Here is a 25,617-nt window from a genome sequence, read left to right as displayed (position 1 = left end):
TTGATCATAACACAAATATTGAACATATTCTAGACCAGATGATGACCCAGATAGACGATAGAGCGCTGTTAAATAGTGCGGTGAGACCCGCTTTATTACCCCTGACAGGGAAAATGATACTTTCGCTGGCCGACTGCTAGGGATGAGAGATGACGCTCATTGTATAAGAAAGGGGCCGACCGTGGTCATCATTACGAAACCCGTCATCACAATGCTCGGATTTATCTTGGTCCTTTCCGGAAACCTCTTGTCCTAGTTAATGGTGGATTCTTTTGCAATTTCTACCTTGTTATAATAGTTACTGGGTATCTTTCTTCACAGTAGTTACATTTTTGTTTTCCTTCTTTTGAATTTGAAATGAAAAAGAGCTTTTTTTTTTACAGAAACAGAAACAAGAAATAATCGGCCATTTTTTTTTTAAGTTATGGAATCTAACAAATAAACATACATTTGTTAAATTTACTAACACAAAAAGCTCAGAAATTTTTCAATTTATATATTAATAAATTATTATTTTTTTAAAATAATTTATTTATTGTTATTTACAACTGTATACACATATATACAAGTAAATTTGCTGTAGGTGATATAGTGACATGATACAAACATGTGGAGAATCTACCCACTGATAGAACTCCAATAACATTTCTAGAGGAGAAGATCTCGAGGCCATCTTCCTTTCAGACGCCTAGGAGGATTATTAGGTGATGAAGGAGAAGCCAGGCTAGAAACAAGTGGATTTGGGTGGTTGAGAAGTTTGTTATGGAAGGAACGGTATCTGGTTCTGGCCAAATCGGCAACATATGGAACATTGAGGTCCTGATGGATGACTTGATTTGTGACAAATTAAGGAGCATTAAGGATTTGACGAAGGATTTTGGACTGTAAGGATTGGATTCTGGAGGAATTTGATGGTTTACTGGAGCCCCAAAGCTCAACTCCGTATGTCCTGATAGGCCCTATAATAGTCATGTAGATCAGTCTTTTGTAATGGATTGGCAATTTAGACCGTTTCTCTAATAAATGTTGCAATAGTCGGAATCTACGAGCAGTTTCTTGTCTTTTTAGTCTTGTATGAGGATTCCATGTCAGTCGTTTGTCGAGATGTAGTCCTAAGTAACGGATCTGTTCGACAGGAATAAGTGGGGTATTATTAAAGGATACTGTAGGGCAAGAGGTCATGAGTTTACGTCGAAGGGTAAATGTGATTTGGTGGGATTTATTGGAATTCATTTTAATCCTCCAGTTTTGGCACCATTCTTCAAGGGTGGTGATGTGGGGTTGGAGGGTTTGGGATACAATGTAAGGATCATTGTTCACTGACAATAGACATGTGTCATCGGCATACGTGGTGAGGATAGTGTTAGGATGGGTTGGGATGTCAGGTGTGAAAACTGTATAAAGGATAGGACCAAGGATACTACCCTGAGGTACACCAGCAGACTGACGGAATAGAGATGAATAAGCGCCGTTGTAATTTACTTGAAATAATCTGTCGGAGTAATAATAACGGATAATTAGGAAGTATGTAGGGGGTAGGAATTTACGGATCTTGTATACCAATCCTGGGTGCCAGACTCGATCAAAAGCCTGTTCTACATCAAGAAAGACTCCCGAGCAGTACATTCCGCGCTCCAATGAAGACGAGACAATATCAACCACACGATGGCATTGCTGGATGTTGGAGTGTGATTTTCGGAATCCAAACTGGTGATCTGGGATTATGTGGTTGGAATCAAGGATAGGGTACAGGCGTAATATAAATTTAAAAAAATAACAACTACCAAAACACAGTAAACGCACCATCGATTTGTATACAGATAATACATAATAGATCGAGTTTAATATAAAATTTTGGGTTATAATTGTAAAATGTTTTCTAGTTTTGTTACAACCACCAATGGGTGGTTCCTTCCCAAGATTTTCATGTGTAAAAGAAACATTCCACATATTTACTTATTGAATTTATTATTTTGTACAGTTGTAAATTACATTAAATAAATAAATAAAAATAAGTTTTGTTACCTGTGGTGTGATATCAATGTTGAAGAATTTCCTTATTATACCTAGCGGAATTTAAACCAAAAAATGTTTATGTTTTTGACATTATATTTAAGAGTGTAAAACGTTTCTGCCCTTATAAAATGGCAATATTCAATCATCCACATGTCCATTATTTGGTACAGAAGACTAAATTTATAATTGCATTCACTTACATAAATGAAAATACATCTCTTGAAAAAAACACATTAATATATATTATATGTTTTATGCTCAAAGTGTTTATTTTTTTTTTTAAACAGAAATTGATAATTTGCAGAGATTTTTTCGCAGTAGATTTTATGAATGTTTATTAATTTGTTAGATCCCCTATAAATCCTATCTTCTGGCTTCTCTTTCAGGAAAAATAACGATTATTTATTATTTAATTTCAGAAAAAAATTAACTACCAAGAAGAAATACACCCAGTAACTATGGTGTTCTCTTACTAATAATTATTGTTGTCTATGAATATTTTATTAGGTTTAATAATAATTATCAAAATACACAGCACTTACCAGATGGACTATAAATTGAGACTCATTCTTATTTAAATTCTCTGTGAAGTGGATGTAAAACAATTTGATTTTATTGGAGTGCTCTAAGGTGAGTTATTCCACCTTCTTTGGAGTAAGGCTGATAAAAGATTAAGGAGAGGATGCAGATGAGGTCGCAATATTCGAGCAACCTTTCTCCGTTCCTTACCTATTTTTTTCTCTTCTTTTCACTTATCTTCCTCTAGAGCCATTTATTTTAATACTTTTCTAGTTAAAAAGAGGCTAGAAGAAAAGGAAGAAAAATTGTTGTCGGAAAAGTTTGTAAGATTTTTTTTTTTTTTTAATCTTGAACCTATTAAAGAAACTGTACGTGCTAAAATTTTCAATGCTTCAATTTCTCAATTTTGAAACGTTTAAGTTATTTTATAATTTAGAGTTTATAGCACCAGAGCTCCTTCTAAAAATGTTCTAACTGACATTTAATCAAACAATTCAAGGATAAAAAAAAAATCCGTCTAAACTGAGACCCAATTATTATTTATTATTTAAGTTTTGGCACATACGAGCTTATCTTATAGGATAAGGACTCATTGTTTACCAGAACTAGTCAGAATAGATTTTATAATTATATAAAAACATATCATGTATGAAATAATTACCCATATGATGGTAAAAATTGTAAGACACTATCTCTAATTAACGTTATGGCCAGTATCGTACACCTTTTAGTAGGATAGGCTGAGCAAGTACAAATATGAACGAGTAGCTCAAATACAGGTAAAAAAAATGAGATAACATTACTACAAAAAAAAAAAAAAAAAGGAAAATCAATAGCTACGTACAGTAAGATAAAAAATCGTTTATTAATTTTTAAATTAGTGAAGTATCAGCCGATAATTCTCTCGTTAGTTTTATCGTTGTATATGATGTACATATACAAACTAGGTATATTAAATAAGAAAAAATAGTGTTACGTTAATTATTTACACAAGGCAATTTAGAATAAGGGAGTAACTTAAATCAGTTGGAAATATAGAAGATTATTTGCCAATGATCAAGTAATAAGTTCGAATATCTTTCAATATTAAAAAAAAAATACTTGGATGGGCCATCTATTAAAGAAAAAAAATCACTCAAATAATTAAATACACTTTGACCAACAAGTATAATTTTGTGAAAAACTTCAAAACCCAACTGGCTAGGTATTGATGTCTCATTAATCCAACTTTTACCTTTCAAGTCTTCTAAATATAAAATGAGAGTTAAAATTAAACTTAAACTTTTTTTGTCCAATAAAATTCATCTATAGTCCAGTGAAATTAGACTGATAAAAAAAAAAAAAAAATTCAAAACTCAAAAATTAAAAATATATAGAAGTGACCTCCTGTTAGTACAATATTTCCTTAAGAGACGAGGATTCGTACGTCTGGTTCACGTGCAGAGAGGGGATGAAAGGGGCAAAATACGTAGTATTCATCAGATTGTTGTTTATATCTCGAAAACCAAGCAGTTTGGTGAAAAATGTAACATTAACCAAATTGAGGAATATTAAAAATTTCCTACCAAAGTTTTTTTTTTCTCGTTTTTTCTAGGTTACGGAGGGAATAAATATCTGTTAGGTCATATTAGGTACCTAATATTGACGTTAAAAATAAAACAGTAACCTGTTTTTTAGTTTAGTGATAGTAATGCTTGTGAAAAAGACTTGTGTTTGCATGGTGAGATTTGGATGAATGGGGTGTTAGATGTGGTAAAACCATGTGTTTTGCCAGTTTCGGCCTAAATCTAGAATATTATCGGGTTTGGTGAAAAATTAAAGTACATTTTTACGAGGTAAGTCGCTTCTTTATTTTTTTGCGTTAGGGTTACATTGAGTGCGTAATCTGACATTGAGAAATAGGTCACATGGTTAATAATAGGCAGAGAAATAATTTGATTTCTGGTTCTTGCCCGTTCAAGGCCACACTGTGTGGGCCCTTTGGATTATAATAATAATAGGCTACTGCACCTTGTTATTAACCACGGGAGCCCTTCAAAGAGGTCACTAATACAGCTGTATTAGAATAAGGGAATCCTTATAAACATAACCTGAACGCTTTGCGTATTTAAAAGATCTAACAATTAAAAACCTAATTATTGTTAGATAACGCGTAATTCTTTCAAGGAGAACGAATTGATCTACAAATTTTGAAAATGGAATGGAAAGTGGAAGGAATATTCTAGGATCAGTGTACTTCTAGGATTAATAGTAGCTACTGTTGCTATGTCATTTGGTTATGTTTTCCGTCACAAAAATCATAAAAAAAACTCATAAAAATGATAATATACATAAATAAAAATTATAAATGCCAGTGTTTGTAGTAATTGGAAAATGTCATTTTTGCTCCTGCTAAGGCAAAGCAAGTTAAATACTTTATTTTTCATAAACCACTATTTCTTTCAAATGTTTCTACCATAATAATATTACAAGGGTTAAAGGCTATTACCATTCATTGGCTAGGTGGAATCCAAATTTCAAAAATGGGAACAAATTATTTCATAGAAAGTGGCAAATGGTGGTATCATAACCGTTTAAATCTTTCTGATATTTTATTTGGTTATTCCTCCATATTTTTATCTATAACACCAATCAGAGATGTTTTTTTTTCAGAACTTTTACAAATAGCAGTATTTTTTCTTCGCATAGGCCGTTTCACCGTAAGTTTAAATAGGTTTGGACAAATAATATGAATTGAATTTTGAATTAAAAAGACAAATATCTAAAGAATATTCCCTGAATGCTATGAATGATATTTCAAAGCTAATAACAATTGCGGTAAATAAAAGTTTAAGTATGAAATATCAAATGTTAGTCTGAACAAATATATAAATGAAAAATCAAGCCTATATAATTCTTCTTTAAACTTATTTTTGAGAAACGAAACCTAATTTCGTATTAAGAGCGGTAGTGAAATGTTTTAAATAAAGTGATTAATATATCAGTGAATGAGCAGTTTCAGACAGGTAAGGTTTTATTTAATTTTAAGTAATTTATATTATAAAGACAGTTTTATTTTTAAACATATTTAAAAAATAATAAAAAAAAATTTGAGAAACGAAACATACTTTCACATCTACAGCGTTAGTGTGATTAATATCTCAATGGGTGAGCAGTTGCAGATAGGGTTTTATTATTTTTATTTTTGGTAATTTATTTTATTAAGACAATTTTATTTTTAAACATATTTATCAATTAATAAAAAAATATAATTTAATAAATTATAGTATGCTTTAATTTCAACTCGTAAATCAATTTTTATTATTATGACAATTATAATTTTTTCTAGCTAAATCGGTTAGACTGTTATCTTTGGATACCAATCTAGCACTTTGTAATCATAATTTTTTCTAGGGAAATTTTTTGTATTAATATAATTAATTGCTGGGAATATTAAAATGGATGGGAATAGCATTTAACTGATATTTATAATATAAATTTTATTATTATGCACAGTAGGTGAAGGAGGTCTGGCTTAAGCTACAGACAATATAACGTTGTATTATTGAAACAAAAAAAAAGAGAAACATTTGAAGAGAATTAGCAAGCTATAGGCAATAAATAATTTATTAATTAATAATTTAATCATTTTTATAAAACGACAGAATTCTCGTCTAAAAATATAGACGAGAATTTAATCATTTTTATAAAACGACAGAATTCTCGTCTAAAAATATAGACGAGAATTTAATCATTTTTATAAAACGACAGAATTCTCGTCTAAAAATATAGACGAGAATTTAATCATTTTTATAAAACAGATTAAATTCATTGTTACTTATAAATACTGTAACCGTCGGTTATTTGATGGTTTGCTATTAGTTTAAAAAAATTCATTTTTGACGACCAAAAACAAACAACTATTGCAAATAAATCTCAAAATCAGATTTATTACCTCAGACAATCTCATTTATTTTTTTAAACATGTTATCATCATATTAATATTATTCAAAAACTTATTTCTAGAAAATTAAATATATATAAAGTGCAATATAAAATATAGCATTCATTTCAAAAATCATTCAAATAACAATATTACACACGCACTCACTACTAAGTAACTTGTTAAAGACACCTTCACAAAGTAATCAACAATCTATTGAATTCATCCACTGCAAACATTAAATACATAAAAACTCGAACACATTCTTTTGAACCCCTTAGGAAAGTTCATTAAAACCTGTTAAATAGTTCATCAAAATGCATTAAATCCATCAACACAAAATTCTGCTCTTCATAATGCATCAAATGCTTCATATTCTTTACGATATAGGTGGCATGGCAATATCTAATATGCAAACCTCAGTCTGAATGCTGAAGACGAGAAATAGGTGAAGTTAATAAGGCTGTGACTTGCTTTCGACATCTTTGGCTCTCCAGGTCAACAACCTTACTGTTGAAAATGTCCAAAAGTTACAAAAATGCGAAATCATTACAACACTTTTTGAAATTGTATTTTTATAAATATAGCTTGACATTGTATTCTTAAGTAACTTTTGGACTGTAATAAAGATAGTTAATAGTCTTAAGAAGGAAGGTAATCTAATAGTGGAAAATTTCATTTGATGTTTTTCTTGAAAGTTATAGAAGAAATATTTTCAATATCCAAAAATTATAGAATTAAAGTTTTCATAGAATCAAAGATATCTATATAGAGAAAGAAGTGATAGCCACATAACGAGTGTTCGACTGAAGGACTACTTTGACACAACACCCAAATCGACCAGTTAGAGGAATGATCAGAAAGTGAAAAGTTTATTATAGCATTCAGTGTGCTAATAGAGTTGTTTACTTTATTTAAAGTGAAAGCGTGATCCAGATACGCGACTCGTTCCTTAGTGGTTGGTGCCCATAAATCAACAAAATATTGACGTACCAAAACACAAATAAGAAGTCAAGATATTAATTATTATTTTAATTTTGGTGTGTCAACGTTTTATTGGTTTGGGGGGACCATACACGAACGGATATTGCCTATACATCTGTGGCAAAATGGTTTAGGACAGGGATGTCTGGAAAGCTCCATAATGCATGCTATACCCAAGACAAGACGGAGAGCCAAAAAAAAAAAAAAAAAAAAAAGGTCCTTAAAACACCCTCAGAAATATTTATTTGACTAAAATAAATAAATTTAGACAAACTGATAAATAGGCCTTTCTAACTAAAAATAAGTATAAGAATAAAATTAATTTATTTCAAATAATTATTTATAACAGTGGTAAATAAATTAGTTTTATAAATTTATTTACTGTAGTCTTTCCACAAATAAAATAGAATCTTACAAAATATAAAATAAATTGAAAATGCTGGAAATAGAACGCAGTTATTACAGCCCTGAAATCCGTGGTTTCTCAAAACATTCAAATATCACTACGTATTAAGTAGACATAATCTAAAAAATCATACGATTCATCACATACACAAAAGGACCTAGGCCTCCGGTGGATTTAAAAAAGAAACTCTGACAATTATGGCCAGTATTTTAATGGGCAATACAATGTTAGATATCGGCCTATCTGATTTTTAAAAAAAACCTACAGGTCAAGTCTGCAACCAGTCTAAAATATCGGTAAGCTTATGGAAGGTTGGTGTGAGGCTATCTAACTGCCATTCTTTGGAGATAATATAAAACATTATATCTTTCATTCATATATTCATTCTTAAATATACTAACAGTTTAAAATGTAGATTAGTATATCTTTTTCGGGATCAACCATTTTATTAGATGCAATAAAAAAGGAAAAAAGTTGAAAAGTGTTAAACACGGAAAAATATAAAGTATTAAAATATGTCAAAAAAATATTCTTGGATTGTCTTCGTTCCGTTCACGAACTGATTGTGGTTTGTAATTCTAAAGATGAGAAGTTGGCTGCCTGGTTCTTTGTCAAATGTATTGTCTAATAGATTGTTAATCAACATCAATAAGCAATATAATAACGTTAGAACGTGGCCGAAATGTGGATCACGCGTTCACATTCTGAAATTAAAAAAAAAAATAGGGAAAACTGCATCCATATCTTTTTTTATCCAGCTAACTTATCGATTGTAATTACACCCAGAATCATTCACGAGGAGGCTTACTCTGTGGTTCGGACCCGTATAACGAACTCATCTCTTAGCTCCCTGAAACACACCAACAGCTTTGTCAAGTTACAGGAAATCTAGGGACATCCCCAAATCTTGAATCTCAGGAACAGGAAATAATTTCTAAGAATCAATTTTATATTTATAACACAATACTTAAATATGAAATGTTTTGTTTCCATGTCAAAGATGAACAGCTTTTTTAAGACAAATCAAAATCAATTTTAAACTTAGACGAATTAGAGTGCTACCAATGAGTATTTTCTCAAAATGTTAGTATCATACCATAGTAATCTGACTTCAGATTAACTAGATATATTTTTATGAAAATAGAGTTATGAATTTTAATAAATAAATTTTTAAAAAATAGATGAAACCACGTCCATAAATTTAATTTGTGAATTGGTTAAAGATTTAACTGATTTGGTTACTTCCGTTCTGGAAAAAATTAAAATATCGTTTAGAGAACCAGTGAAAGATAATATTCCATATTGTTTATTAAGTTTTTTATTTTAAAATTACAAGAATCATTTGGTGAAGAAAAATGAATAATAATTAAAGATCCTTAAATAGTCTGTCTTACAATTAAAACCTCTCAAATCCGAATTTTCAAATTGGAAGGATTTGTGTGATTATAATCAAATATTTTTTTAACTTATTTCTAATTATTTCTAATCTCTTAGCAAAGCCACCTTTGCCTATTTATGACGTAGAACTAGTTAGTTTTACCAGAATTTATGCAAGTTAACTAACATATTAAAAATCAAACCTAAACTTCCTAATCTGAAATTTAGGATTTAGTTGTTTTAACAGTAAGGTGACTATATAAAAGCTTTATTATTACTTTTTTAGTTTAAAAAATATTTTGAAGCAAAAATAAAGTAGCTAAATATTTTCATAAGTAATTTTTTTTTTAATAAAGCACTTATTACGAAAAAGGGGAAAATTAAAAAAATAAATATACATTGCTAATATATCAGTACTAAACATAACATATATTTTTCATAAATATAATTCAAGAAGTTATGTTTTTATAAATCAACACACAAAATTAAATAAATTTGGATCAAGTACATTCAGAAGTTAATTTTCAATAACTTCATATTTTCTAAATGAATATTACATCTTGATATGTTCTATAACATGAACCCATAAATAATAAGTATATAAAAGACAACCGTAGGTTTCATTAATTAAATTTTTAGGATTTATTATTAGTAATTTATTTTATTAATACAGATTTACATGATTCCTAATCATTGTTTGAAAAAAATACTGATAAATCAGTATAAACATTATATTTGATAAACATCGATAAATCAGCCATAATCATTTAAAGAAATTCAATTAATCACTATAAAAATCAGAATATTAGCTTATAAATTTTAATCTAAACTAAAAATTTGAAAATAAACTTATTTTCTAGCTCTTTGCATAAATAGTAAAGTGGAGGGAAAAATAATTTCCCTCTTCGTATTCCCTCCAGGGACCAATAGGGATATATCTGTGTCTCTTACCCCCCCTTGGGACTTCCCGTCTACGGTTTCACTTATTATATATTCTAGACTCCTGATTTACGAGTATAAAGGTAACTAATGATTCAGTGAGGAATTCTTTTATTTATAAAATCGTGAGTTAATATTCCTAAATAATTAAATAATATATGAAACATAACTTAGCAACACTGAATAATGATTAAAAATTATGATAAACCAAAAAAAATGTTTTCAACAAATTGTTCAAAAGTTTAACATGGACAACTTTTTATTTTGTCAAGTTAATTCTTGAAGAATCATAATGAATATTGTGTAATTTTTAAGACTCGTTGACACTTACGCAATCCCCTGATATTATCCTACCTATTTATGAATTTCTTCGCATGAAATATTAGATAGTTTTTTCAATGTCTTAATGAACCAAGAAGTCTATGGTGTATCTAAGGGTTTCCTTCGGGGAAGAAAAGTCCATGTTACTTCGAGACCATGCACCTACTTACTTGGGGTACGTTACGTTGGGGATCGGCTTGAGGAAGCATCGCTGGCGTAAGATCCCTTCCCACAGCTGAACACCAACGATGCCGAAGATGAAGAAAACGAAGAAGCATAGGAGCAGGACGTTACCTAGCATGGGAAGAGTGTCTAGCAGCAGCATAACCAAGATCCTCATACCTGAAACACAATGTATTTATCTAAATCAATATGAAAACAAAACAAACCGAGTCTGGATTGTCAGTAGTTTATAATGAAAAGTGATACTTTTTACTCCTAAAGTCCTACTCTATCCTGATTTTGAGTCATTGTTCCTTAGCCAAAACAGTCCTTACTTCAAAATACTGTCAGTGAGTGGAACACAAATTTCTTTTTAGATTTTTATTAAAATAAGTAACTTTAACCATAAAACCAAAACTCTTATAGAGCAATTTTTCTGGTATAAATAACAAACTTCATGATTGTTCTTCCATACTGTAATAAATTATCCTTTTCAAGCTACAAAAATAAAAAAAAATTGTACCTGTCAACTTCGGCGATGCTTATACATACGATGGGAATGCGGGGTAGCCCCGAGGTAAGACGCGTGGCTACTAATTCGAAGGACCTGAGTTCGAATCTGGCTGGGCAGAAAATTATTTTCTGTTACACTGTAGCCGTGATTCAGCACTGAGGGTTCGAGGGCTCTCCAGGTCCACCCACCGTCTTGAAGTGGGTAATAATTGAATAAAATTTGACAGTTGAGCGGTATTCTGACTAGGTTGCACAACAGAGTCTTGTAACAGTACTTTACTAAAAAGTATTGTAGTCTACCCTTCAAAGGTTGGAGCGGTAACGATTTCATTTTTTTTATGTACTTCTATCGTGTTTTCTTTTTTGTATTTCTGCTAGAGCTGTGGCGTAAAACAAAATTTGAAGAAGTGGCTGTATGTTTATCATATTAATACCATTTTAACTGTCGTTGAAACAGCTAAGTTATAATTGGAATAATGTCTTACTTTTAATTGTTTTAATAATCGACGAATTTTCTATCAAAATTAACTTAGCTAATTTTCAAAAGTATATATATATTTTTTTTTTTGCAAATTAATGTTTTAAAACTATCATTAATTTCCAAAATTTAAATGTTAGTTTATGAAATATGTATTACTAAAAAATATTGAATATATCTAAATAAAGATAACACCTATAATATTTAAAAAAATAATGCCCACCTTAATTAATAATGAGTACTAAATTTGGGCCAATAAAAGAAATTTCTTAAATCGAACTGGAAGGTGAATAAAGCATTATTAATTCATTATACTTTTAATATTTAAAAAAAATTAATTAATTATTAAATTAAAGATTTTTTCACTTAATTTTTGGTTGAAAATTTTCACTTGGATCTAAGAAAATCACAATGTTCGGAATATATTGTTTCCTTGAGATCTTGAAACTACCTTAGGTCGTGGAACTTAATTCATTCCTGCATTAGGGAAACATCCGTATCCAACAAATTACCAATTAAAATAAATTACAAAAAGCCAAGTACATCAGAAATAATGTAATGAAATGAAATGAAATGAAATGAAATGAAATGAATGAAATGAAATGAAATGAATATAGTGAGATTTTTATCTGGCGAGCGTTTACAAATTTTCAGATAGTAGAATGAAATTACATTGGTATATTGGCTTTACTACTGTTTATAATGTTAATCAATAACTGCCTATTTATTTGATTACAAAGATGTGGAGGTTTGGTTATTCAATAAATGAAGGAATAGGTGTTGTTTAAAGGAGAGAATGGATGAGGACTGGCGAATGGAGATGGGAAGAGAATTCCAAAGGGAGGTTGCACGTATGACGAAGGATTTGCTAAAGAAGGAGGTTCTATAGGAGGGCATATATAAATCATTCGGATGGGATCTGGTGTTTAATGAGTAATGTAATATACTCTAAGTGATCCCTACCTCTTTTTCACATAAAATGAAATTAAATCTCATATACTACTTGCCTTAACAACTTTAGATAATATTTCTAGCTACTATGGAGAAACCAGAAGCTTTTTGTTTCAGGTCGTATTAGTATAAGAGCCGGGAAGAAAAAAAGGCAGTTATCTCACCCCAATTTTTGATTACTTTAATGAAAACTATGTATAATTACTAGTCAAAATTATTGAGTCTGCAAAGTATAGATAGGGGGAATAAAAAATGGTGGCTGTTTCAAAACCTTAAAAAACATTAATTTTTCATTCGGAGCTCTATATCCTAAAAACTACCAACACTAGAAAATATAAGAGAACATTATTTAAAGAAGAGTGAATTTGCTGAAATATTAGTCCTAAAAGAGCTATTTACGTCCAATAGTTTTCGAGGTATAGCTTTTTAAAATGCAACATTTCTTAAAAATCTACTGAAAGATTAGTAGTTAGTGAATTTATTTTGAGAAATCTATATCTCAAGGGCTATGTGACGTACAAATGTTTATTAGCACTCAAATTAAAGCTAGTATAATGGTCTATAAAGAAGTTTATGGTCTTTACCTTCGTAGGAATAGTAGTTTTCATGATATATCCAAAAATAAATTGATTTATAGTTGTTCGGACAAGAACTTTGATTTATGAAAACTTTGTGACGTACAGATGTCTGCCAGCGCTCAAATTAAAGGTAGTCAAATTAACTATAAAATAGTTAATAATGTTTATCTTTGTAGGACTAGTAGTTTTCATGATATTTGACAAAATAAATTCACAAAATGATAATTTCTAGTTGTTCGTATAAAATGTCGGATTTTTGAAAAAATATATCCCTAGATCCATAAGACGCACATATGTCTGCCAACACTCAAAATGAAGGAAATTCGACTTACTATAAAATAGTTTATAACACTTATTTTCGTAGGGGTAGTAGTTTTTATGATATTCACATATGAATATAAATTTGGCAAATAAAAATTTGTCCGAACAACTGTAAATCAATTAATATTAGCAAATTTCATGAAAACTATTGCTCCTACGAAGATAAACATCATAAAATTTATAGCTCATTAAACTACCTTTATGTTGAGTGATGATATACATTTGTACGTCAAATGGTTTTTGAGATATAAATTCACTAACTACTGATCTTTCAGTACGTAAAATACAACATTATTTGAAATGTTGCTTTTTAAAAAGCTATATCTCGAGAACTATTTAACGTAAATAACTCTTTTAGGGCTCATATCGGAGCAAATTTACTCTTCTTTAAATGACGTTCTCTTTGCTTTTCTTGTGTTATTCCTATTTTTTAATATATAGAGCTCCATACATAGATTTCATCAATGTAATCCAAAATTGGGGTGAGATAACTGCCTTTTTTTTTCCTCTTGGGCTCTTGTACTAATAGGAATGGAGGATTATAGGGTCCCCTGATTTTTTTCTTTCATTCCTTATTATCTTTTTTATGATAATTCAAAAAGTACTGGAAATAAAAATAATTAAGTAAAAAAACAGAAAGGAACAATAACGAGAAGTGATGCAATTGGTTATATTATTGAGGCTAGAACGAGACTTCTTAAAAAGGTGGCTAATCAACCATTTTTACTTTCACTTACTGTGGAATATATAGTGAGGGAGATATAAATTTCGAATTCGAGTTTTCAACGGAAATAAATGTTTTGAGGTTCCTCCCCGACTGGAAAAATCCTAGTATTGCAATTTTCATAATTATTCCTACTATTTTCTTAATTATTCATAATTCAAAGAACGAATTTGGGAAAATATTCAAATAACGTTTAGAAACAGATTCGCAAAACAGTCTATAAAAACTCATGAATGAAAAAAGAAGATGAAAATAGAAGATATGGCGCGAACAAGGACGAAGGACAAAGGGCAACGATTGAGGGCGAGGTGCTTGAAACTTCAAAGGCCCCGACACTTATTTCCCTACGTAGGTCAGCTCCTCTTGGCACAGCCGGTTCAATTCCAGCAGCTAATATCAATAGCCTGCCACGTCGGCTTCTTTCCTTCAGTTTTATCTAGTAATGCAAATGGTTTAACTTAGTGGGGGGGATTTTTTTCCTTTATGATACTACCTCGATATTTACCTACCTTGAAATAAATATTTGAACATTAACGGAACAATCTAATTTGTTTTACGATTCCATATTTTCTTTTAAAGATATTATTGAGATAAAATAGGTTGACAGGACTTGAAAATGATTTGAATTTGACTAGAAGATAAAACTTTTTTAAAGGGTGCAGTAACGAAATATTACAGATAGTTAACCAGTTTATTACTTTACTCTATTTAGTTTATTGTAACATACAGTTTAAAGAGATGGATAAATGAACGATGGGTAAACTGCCGACATCATAGTTTGGAAAAAGGAGACGCTGGGTGGTTACCCGCAGATGGTTATCTGCGGTCTATTTATAGTTTTATATAAATTTAAAAAAAATAAAGAGAAAGGGGATGAAAAATAACACGATTGTAACTGGAAAATTAACTTAATTGTTCTACTAAAATCTGTTAAGAAGAGGTCGGGGTCATTAAGGGTGTATTATTTATGACGTATTAGCTTTTTTGTTATTTATTTTTAATGGTAATTTATTGTTTGCACATGTGTTCCTAATTTATGAATGAGGTAATTGGGTTCCATAATCTATGGTCATTTCAAGATCATAAGGAAACAATGTATGCCTAACATGGTTATTTAATATCCAAGAGTTAGTTATCAGGATTAATCCATTCTACTGTACCGCTGCAACCCATGGAGGGCCAGGAGTTCAGTACTTTGTAAAGAAGTAGTTACTAGACCAATGGTTGTGCAAGGAGGTGATTTGGTAAAAATCATGCTTGACCGCCAGATTTTTACCCAATTAAGGGTACTCAATTTAAGAGGCTGAGTGGACCCCAGGAGGGACCCAGACCCCACAGGAGTTGACTCACGGCTACAGTGTAACAGAAAACATAATCCATTGTAAATCCAGCAAACCCTAAGTATTTTAGTTTATATATTTGAATAGGTTTAAAAACTGTAAAATACAGAAACGGAAAATCAATTACAACCGTAGGTACATCCGTCTCACAGATATATTCTAAAGCTGAAAACAACCACTTACGAAAACTACTAATTTTGTATCAGATATTGGATGAGCATTAAGATAACAACAATACATTTTTATACAAATGACAATAAACTACTTAGCGATTCACTCCTACCAAGAATACCTTTGCATTGAATATCGTTTGCCAATTGCCACTTGTGCAAATGCTTCTTAAACAAAGGAAGAAACAAACATCGGTATCTAAATGCTTGGTTTGTTCTTTTAAATATTTTCGGCTATTACGCTCGATTAACTCTATTTTATCATCTTAAAAAGATACAAAATAAAAATATGTGAAATGAGAAGAAGTGTAAATACCGGCAATATAGGTTGTAGATGATAAAAATTCAAATAAAATGTACTACACAACCTACAAACTCAACCTTCGTTCTAAAATTTTTACCTGAAATATTTTAATTTAATTACCTAGATCTCATAAATGTATAATGTTGTTATTTTAAATCCGAAATAAACTGCTAAAATCAATGAACAAGATTTGAAAAAATGTTGTTTCACTGAATCGATAGAATATTAAAATATATTATTTTAAACAATAATAAGTTAATCATTGAATCCAAATGTTGGAGAAGTTCTTTAATTAATTAAAACACAGAGAGAACAAATATTTATTTGTTGGTAGTACTAAAACAATGCAAACTGGTGAATGCAACAGAAACGCCCTTTGATTTGTGCCCAAAAACCGACACCCCACAGGTCTGCCGCAAATTCAGGCCAACTAGTACTAGCCAATCCAAATAACCCATCCATGGCCTATGGCGGATACATTTGTCATGAATGAATTTGTCATTGTTTGGCAAACGTGTAGTCATCTTTAGATTACATCACCAAACTCAGTGAACCCACACCAGGAAAGTATTTACATAACGGTCTAAGGGAAAGATTAAAACAAATGTGTAGAAGTTGCGTTTGGTATGTTTTTTTCAGCACCCTCTAATATCACTGCAATTTCCTTAATACGTCCAATCTAATAAAATCATGATATTCCATTTTTCATATAATATAAGATTTAGTCAAGGAAGGATAAATATTTTTTCTATTAAAAATATGTTTCTTATAATGAGGTGTAACAGACAAACAAAACCTATCCCTAGCCTATTGCCAAATAGTTAATTTATTAAAGCACCCATAATTTATTTTATTTTATCAATCATTATCTATTTTCGATTTTATAAAAATATTTTTTATTCTTATTAATTTTTATTCATAATTTTTTGACCTTTGGATTCCGTATTTTTACATATCACTGGTTTTATGTTTTTTCTTTTAAACTATAACTTGACTTTTTTATCATTGGTATTTCATATCAACTGTTGTGTCATAACGGTCTTTCTTGACAGTTACGTTTCTAGCGAATCTTTTGTCTGTCTGTAGCTCTCTCTGGTGAGCCATTTTAAAAATCATAAAATAAATCAGTTGCAGGCCTACCTTCTACGCCATAACGTGAGTCTCCTTTCTCGTTCTCATATTTGTTACATTATTCTTTTCTCATTCTCCATATTCTACCATTTTCCTATTGTGTATATATTTATATTTTTAAGTATAGGTATATAAGTTAATACTCACACTGTAATTCAGACATAAGCCACTCTCTATTTTTCATTGTCTGTCATATTGTTCAATTTGTAGATTCAATTTATTTATTTATTTTTTCAGTTTTTTTTAGACACTACTTGCATATCTTATAGTATAAATATCTTCTTACCTACATAATAGTATATTTCATCTTTCACTGTTTTCAATTTACTACCATCTAATTCCACGATTATCAATCAATAAAATTTTTTTTACTATTCAATTATCAGTTATCAATTTGTTATCATTTATGATTCAATTCAATATTTGTATAATTCCAAATTTGTTTATATACTATTCCTTTTCAATTTTATGTTTCTCTAAAGTTGTTGTTATCTCTTTTGTTTTATAGCCCTGATGAAGACCTGAAATTCAGGTCGAAACGTCGGCATAAAATAAATAAATATGGTTTTGTTTATTTATGTTGTTCTTTTCTGATCGCACCCCCCGACAAACTTCTCCAACTATGTTCCTTATAAATTATCGTGGTGGTGCGGTTGAGATGACTGCATGGCTTCTGATTAAGAAGCAGCTACGGTTAGTGGCTCGCTTTGACTGGCAAATCCTCCCTATTCCACACAATTTACTCAACTTCTTTCGATTAGAGACTACCTCTCTTCTGTTTATACATTCCATTTTTACTTCACAAGTGGGGGAATAAGCTCAAATTGGAGTATCTGAATTACATTTGAATTTAAATATTGTATGTAGGAATAAATGTATTTTTTTCTTTTTATTATTATATTATATCGCGTTAATGTGCTTTATGATAACTAATACCAATGCTTGAATTTATATTACAGAATGCAATACTAAAAAAATTATTGGGTTTATATTCCTTTCTATGTAACAGATAACAATTAGAATAGTGCATTTGTGTCATGTATAATCTGTGTGTAATTTGTATCTGTCTGCATTGTCTCGTATTTGATTCTAGTAGAAGTCAGGATAATAGTTCATGTTCAAAAACATTGCATCCAATCTCATAGGACTTTGGAACTAAACTTCTACTTATATAGGGTAACTTTATCTTATTATTCAAAACTCCTCCTTAGAAAGTGAAAACTGAGCCTATATCATAATGAAATGAATATCATTAGTTTATAAGTATATATTAACAAACTAAAAATTACAGGCACTAATACTCCTTCTGTCATTATGTAGATGACTGTAAGGGACATTATAAGAGTTAAATAGCAAAACAGTTGAGTTTATCGTAATCTTACTACGTTAAAACTGAATCAACGATAATATTAATTTAATTTACTTTTTAATTTATTATAAATCAGTTAATATTCTAAAGAGTTGATTACACACATTTTGGACATCATAACATAAAACTTTTATTTTTTTAAAGACCCAGTAGTTGCCAGACTTTTAAATTTAAAAGTAAAAAAAGGTTTTCAATAATTTTTTAAATAAAATATGATAATTTTTGAATGCGATCAAAATTTTAGCAAATTATAAATTCACAGTATAGTGAACGATTGGTTAAAACTATATAAGCATCCAAACTATGAAAATTATACATTGATAAAAAAGTTAAATAAATTAATTTAAAAAATAAAAGAAGATTTAGAAAGAAATTTTTCTTGTTGTACTAAAACAAATGTAAGTATTGTCACTAATAATAAAAAATAAATAAAAATATATAATTTTTAATTAGAGAGTAAACAGTTGTATATTACTAAATCAGACTTAGGAAAAATAGGCACATAATTGTTTTGATTTTTAAATACCAATGCTAATTATTACTTCTGGGTCCTTAAAAATTTTCAAATATTTCGTATTGGGAGATAAACAAGTATTTATCAATGAATAATATTATATTTTAAAATTTGTTGGTCATGAATAATATTTAATGACAGTAGGAAATTAATCATTCATTTTGAGCAAAAATAATGTTGATAGAAATTGTTTAACATTTCTATCATTAAAAAATAAAACTATAAATGCTGGTATATAAGACTGTTATTGGAAATACTATTGCATATTTCGATTATTCATTATTTTCCTAACACATGTTATGCTATTTTATTAAAATAGTATAGTAAGCTATTGATGTATTTCTTAGATAATCGATGATTATTTTAATGTTTAAAAAATAATTTTAGAAAAATGAAAATTAACTATTTTATGTATATTTTTCTGATCATCATAGGTTATGTAAATAAAAGTTTGTTTTTTATACCGAAAAGTTTACTTTGTTCCTAATCCTCATAATTGTTCATTAACAAGAGACCATGCCAAATTAGGCATTATTTTTTTCTTCTTGTAATCAAGGCTAGTTCATTTAAAACTCAGAAAGAATTATGACTGTTCTGTCATCAGTAGCAGAGTTTTTAGAATTGTATTTCTGGAAACAATTTGTGAAAATTAAGAGTGATAGAAATGGATTGTTTGATGAATTTATGATTTTTGTTATAATTTGAAAATTATGTAACAAAACAAATGCCAAAATGTATTAAAATATAATTGAGGATCTGTTTTATAACTATCTAAATCAGTCTCGCAAAATTAATTACCAATCACGCACAATAAACTAGATTAGATGTGGGAGGTCAAGGACAGGAGGAATCTTTACCGACCCACTTAGGTCCTCAAACTTATTTTTATTTAAGATAAGTTTTAAATTTTAGTAATTTTCACCGAAGCAGGATTGGTTTATTATCTAAGAAATAAGAACGTTTATTTAATAAGTTCTTTGCACAGTGATTTATCTCCAGCTACGTTGAAAATATAATATTTAAGTTTTATAATTTTTCTGTGAATCTTTGTAATTATGCTTTCAAGTTTTTTGTTTTTAATAAATCCTAATACTAGAAATATAACATGAACTGCAACAAAAAATAATAATGATACTTTATGGTACGTATTCCTGTTGCCAGTCAGAAGTTGTACTAAGATAATCATCAGAATTCATATCTTCAAAGTGTTGGGGAACACTCAATTTCTATTCTTCACAAATGCCAAGATCCTTACCTAATAACTAACACTAAAAAATTTATTTCATGTCTGTACTAAGATCGCGCTTGCAACAAACTTTTGCCACTGCATAGCAGTTCTGAAGAAATTGATGTACCTCCGTCTAATAAACTGTGACACCGTCGATAGTTAGTAGAATCCATGAAATTGTTATGGTTTCAGTTTCTTCATTGACGTTGACCTCAATATTTTCGGCAGAACAATAATCTGATACAGTTGTAGATGGCTCTGTGTGCCATCCAGAAGATAGTAAATTGTGGGGCTTCGTACATAAGAGCTGGTCTTAATACACTTTTATATGTTTTAGTTTCCAGGCGTATGGAAGGAGCCTCCGATTATTAAGAAATGAAGCAAAGGTGCTATAGAGCTGTTTCGGGCACTCCAGGTCTCCGAGCTTTTGATATAAAAAGGTTTCCCAATTTTAGCCACTTCTTCACACACGTATCCCTCAATACGATCACCTGCCAGATTAAGAACCTTATGAAGCAGTGGAATACTGCTATCTGGCTTTCAAGTAAAATAAAAAATGTAATCTATTAGATACTAATTGTTGAGAATATGGCCTTAGATTATTTATAAAATGTAGTAGCGATTTGAGTTGCAGTTAATACTTATACTATTTATAATTATTGAAGAATATAATCTTAAGATTAAAATAATCAATAAACAATTTAATAAGTTACAAGATCAATACTTGCGTGAACGCGCAGCTGATTTGCGCGTGGGTGATTTTGATATAGTTCGGTTTGCACAGAGTAAAAACTGTAATTGAAAAATTAATTATACAATTTAATAAGTTACAAGGACAATAGGAAAAGAATAGTTTGAATATTTTAGCATTTAGATAAAAGAGATAACTGGACCTTTGACCAGTATGCTATTTTTAACACATTTGCAAGCAAATATTGCTACATTCCTTATTGCAATTCACTTTATTACATTAAAAATCCATTTATTTTTTGTACTAATTAAGGTAAAACTATCAAAATTAGTAGATACTGGTGCGTGTTGAAATAATATCACGCTAAGTATAATTAACGACTCAGTCTATCAACACTTTTTATCAAGCTTAATAAAGTTAAAGTGGTCACGGATGTTCTTCCACTTAATCGTTATCTACGAGATAAAAACAATACATGTTCCTTGGACATGCCGTATACAATGAGACTGGTATATTTTAATAACAGTTATGTACTTCTTTAATTTGTTTTTTATTTTATGTAATTAAAGAGTTATTATGTCACATAACAGATTTTTATTATTAATTATCTTTACCAAGAGTTGCACTCCGAACTCTTCATGTGTTGTAGCGGTAATTCATGTACAGATGTAATTTTATATGACTAAAAAAAATTAACACTGTTTTAATCTTGGAAAAATATAGGAGACAATATATTTTAATTAATAAATGCAACTAATAAATGATCTAATGTTTTTATTCCTTTATTTGGTTATATATATATATACATTTTTTTTTATTTCTGTTTAGCATGTATAATTAAATCTATGAATTAATCAGAGAGCACTTTAGATTACTAAAATTGTAAACGAATGCAAAATAAAAAAAATAAAAAGTCTGTCAGTTAACGCCCTTCCACGTTTATAGATATTATACACTGATATTATGCTTGATGTCACATTTAGCAACAGTTTAAGTATTTGACATGGCATGGCAAATGGTTGTGAAAAAAAAAGTTCTAAACGTAACATATCACCTTCAATACCAATTCTGCTTCATTCAAATATAAAACTGACACAAGTTTTTAAATCAAACATCAGAAAAGTACACTAATCTGTCATTAACTATCCCACGAAAATTGACTAGGACTCCCATAAATATTAAATCCCATAAAAGACACCATCATCCTTTTGCCTTATAACACCCAAAAAAAGTGTAGAATATTTGGATAAAGGAACTAAACCACAGAAAAATGGTAATTTTTCTATTTTTTTTTTTCATGACATTGAAGAAATGTGGATTTAGCTTAAATTTGTTAACTGTTATCGTTTACTATAATAAACTAGATTTATTAAAGATTATGATTTTTATGGTCTTCCTTGAAACTAACTTTTGAGCTTTGGATAGAAGTTTAAGCGTGAAAAATATTATGTGTTAGTAAATGCTTCTCAAAGAAATTGCCTGAAAACACATAATGAATCAAACCAAGATAAAATGAATAAGTAAGAAAAAAATATCAATGTAAAAGTATAAGCAATAAGGTGGAAATATTAAAATTAACAAAAGAATGTTGCATCTTATTATTATTGCAAAAAATGAGGGGCTCAGTGGTATTTCATTGTGCATAGCTGCCAATATGAATATGTGAAGTATTAAGAGGAGCGAAGTAGATCTGTTAATCCCGCATAACCTAACAGTGTTCCGAATACAGTAGGTCTGATTCGCCTTGGTAATATATGTTCTTTAATGAAATATGATTTTTAATGAAGAGTGGATACAAAAATAATGAATGAGAAATATAGTAATTATTGTATGAATAAATATAAATGATATCTTTATTATTGTGTAGGCTATATTAAAAGAAAAATGTAGATGAATTTCAGAGATAATAACACTGGAAAATGGAAGTTAGATTTACTCAAGTCCTTAAAACATTGCTTTTACTTTATTCTCTTATTACTTATAAGAATTGTGTTTAATTATTTTCTGAAAATGTAGTTCGGTGGCACCGAACTACAGATATCACCTCTATATCTCAGATTTTTTGGTTCAAACCGACAGAAAAAACACAAATGGCCAGCCGTTAAGTGTCAGATTTTAATTAATTTTCTAATTATTCCATTGTTACCTTCATCCCTAAAAGAAGAAAAAAAAATATTAATTGAAATAAATGGAAAAACAATGATAAATATTTTAAAAGAATAACAGTGTTTGCAGTATAAACCTAATTTAGAAAAAAATTATTAATGAAATACAATTTCAAAACAACAAACCAGAAAAAAAATAGGTGCTCGTACTGAAGTAGGGATACAATGGTTTCGGTCCGCAACTAGACAAGAATAATCTCGTGGAATCAAAATAACTTAGCAATAGAGCTTTGAATTCAGCTCTTGTTTTATGTTTTTCTTATTTATATATGTTCGAATATTCAAAAAACAAATATAGATTATTAACTTTTGATAGACATAAAACCTCGGAATCGTAGGACATTTTTTTCACCCATAAATCCTTGACGATACATCACAGTAAACCACTATCATACTTGAGGGTGATAAATATAATAAATACCAACAACTAAAAAATAAGTAAAATCATATCGATAAGTGATATAAGTTAATAGGTCTTATTTTTAACGGGATCATTTTCTTATTAACGAAAAATTCATGGAATTAAATTTTAATCAAGGTTAGAGAAGATTGTACAGGCATCATCAGCATACACGTCATAGTTTAACCAAATCTCATCGTTAGAATCAATTTGAAGATTAAGTTTTCTAGCAATATTAATAAATCTAAAAACAAGATAATAATATATTTTTTTATTTTTAGAAATTCTTTATTTATAAATTACATAATACTTTATACTTACTGAATATCATTTTTTTTTTGTTTTATTGTAAACTCAAAGCTGAAACAATGGATGATTTTAAAGGGTTATTTTAGAACTGAAATGTTAGAATTTAACAGAACACTAAGATAAAAATAAAGTTGAAAGTTATTTTTATTTTGTATTGTATGTGTAATATAAAAAATAATCAAATATAATATAATTATACTGCTGAAGCAATTGAGTTAATTAACATTAATGTAAGATTAAGAAAGAATACAAAAAACTTTTATTTAAGCTTGAATATTTGGCTCGCTTTAATTCTTTAATCTTTTTTATTTCTTTTTAATTATTTTTTTCTTCTTTTTATACTTTCTCTAATTTTTTTCTTTTCCACACCTCTTTTTTTCATATTTTCTCTTTCAACCAGATGTGACTTTAGAAGAATTATTGATAAAAATAATTGATAAAAGGAAGGATAGATATATAAATATATATACAAAAAATAAATTAATAAATAACAAATAGATATAAAGAAAATTATTACGACTATTTAATTTCAATAATAGTCCCTGAACATCAAGATAAATAAAAAAAAAATCATAGGTTTTTGTTCTGACTTACTTGGTATCCTGTTGATAGCTCTGAGAGGTCTCAGCACTCTAATTGTTCGAATTGCAGAAAGGTTCATATTCTCCATGTTCAAGCAATATTCCAGGGCTCTGAAAATTTAATAATGGCATTACTTAATAAATAAAATATGCATATAAATGCAATTTTGAATAGAAAGACATACAATATAATTTATATATTTATGATTCACATCAATAATAACAATTTTGGTAAGCTACTATCATCAATTAATGATAATTGAATATGGGAATCGTAAAAGATAGAAATTATTAATAAATGCTATGGTAACAACCGGTTAACTGTGTTAAACTGACTTGGGCATAATAGTCTGCAAATTTTAATAAATCAGAGTGTAGCTATGATACAAAAATTAAGATTGCTCCTGATGATGATCGGATCGGCCAAATAAAAAAAGTTGAGACAATATAGATAAATTTTGTTATTATTAATAAAATTACCGGTCTCAAACAAGATAATAAATGTACATAAAATGATTTGCATATTTGTAATGATTAGATGATATCAATAATATTAAAATATTTTACCAATAGCTTATATTATCCCTTAGCATTTAAAAATAAATGAAGTATGAAAAAAGTGAAAGATTATGGTAGATCTTTATCATGTCGTCACCACATTATTTGCAGTTTCTCAACGAGGAAAGAGAAGAAGTGAAAATTCCCCTGGTTGGAAACTTTTCGGATAATCTTGTTTCCATTTGTCAGTATCTAATATCAGCTCTCAGTTTTACTTCTCGATTTATCATCGCTAAATCGTTTGTAAACTTTCGTTCCTTTTAGGTCAAATAAGTTTTATTTTATGAGCAAAGAAGTGACGAAGGGTCTATCATAATTGAAAATTTTAATAAAAGCAAAGAAAAGTATATTATATGTGTATGTCTGACCCTATTTCAATTAAGGAATCTTGAATATGCATACTCATGAAATGTTTTAATTAGTGATGCAGAGAAAAAAAATACTGAATATGTATGAAAATAAAAGAGATGTCCTTTATTAGAATTTAATGTCTTTGCGCTGATAAAAATATTACTGTTCTAATTATATCATTGAAGGATAGAAAACACTTCAGTTCTGTGAATCATTTAATACAAATTTAACACAATGTTTTTGTTTTTTTTCTTACTTCCTGGAACAAAGAGATAGGCATTTACAAATATATATA

General features: G+C 29.2%; 1 protein-coding gene across 9 annotated transcripts in view; it reads right to left on the bottom strand.

The window, feature by feature from the left end:
• Ca-alpha1T (Ca[2+]-channel protein alpha[[1]] subunit T) overlaps positions 1–25,617 on the bottom strand; it is a 208,485-nt gene that overhangs the window by 135,609 nt on the left and 47,259 nt on the right. For 8 of the 9 annotated variants that reach the window (XM_067051774.1, XM_067051770.1, XM_067051775.1 and 5 more), the window contains exons 3-4: positions 24,427–24,524; positions 10,655–10,826 (exon numbers count right to left, since the gene is read on the bottom strand). In XM_067051774.1, coding sequence (XP_066907875.1) covers positions 10,655–10,826; positions 24,427–24,524 — 270 coding nt within the window. Of the gene's footprint in view, positions 1–6,875; positions 6,943–10,654; positions 10,827–24,426; positions 24,525–25,617 lie in introns of those variants that run through there. The other variant, XM_067051778.1, reaches the window with a different exon arrangement.

This window comes from Halyomorpha halys, unplaced genomic scaffold (genome assembly GCF_000696795.3).
Source record: "Halyomorpha halys isolate HHAL.00 unplaced genomic scaffold, Hhal_1.1 Scaffold873.1, whole genome shotgun sequence".
Classification (NCBI taxonomy): domain Eukaryota; kingdom Metazoa; phylum Arthropoda; class Insecta; order Hemiptera; family Pentatomidae; genus Halyomorpha; species Halyomorpha halys.
The sequence above is the reverse complement of the archived record's forward strand: the minus strand, read 5'-3'. Positions and strand labels throughout refer to the sequence as shown.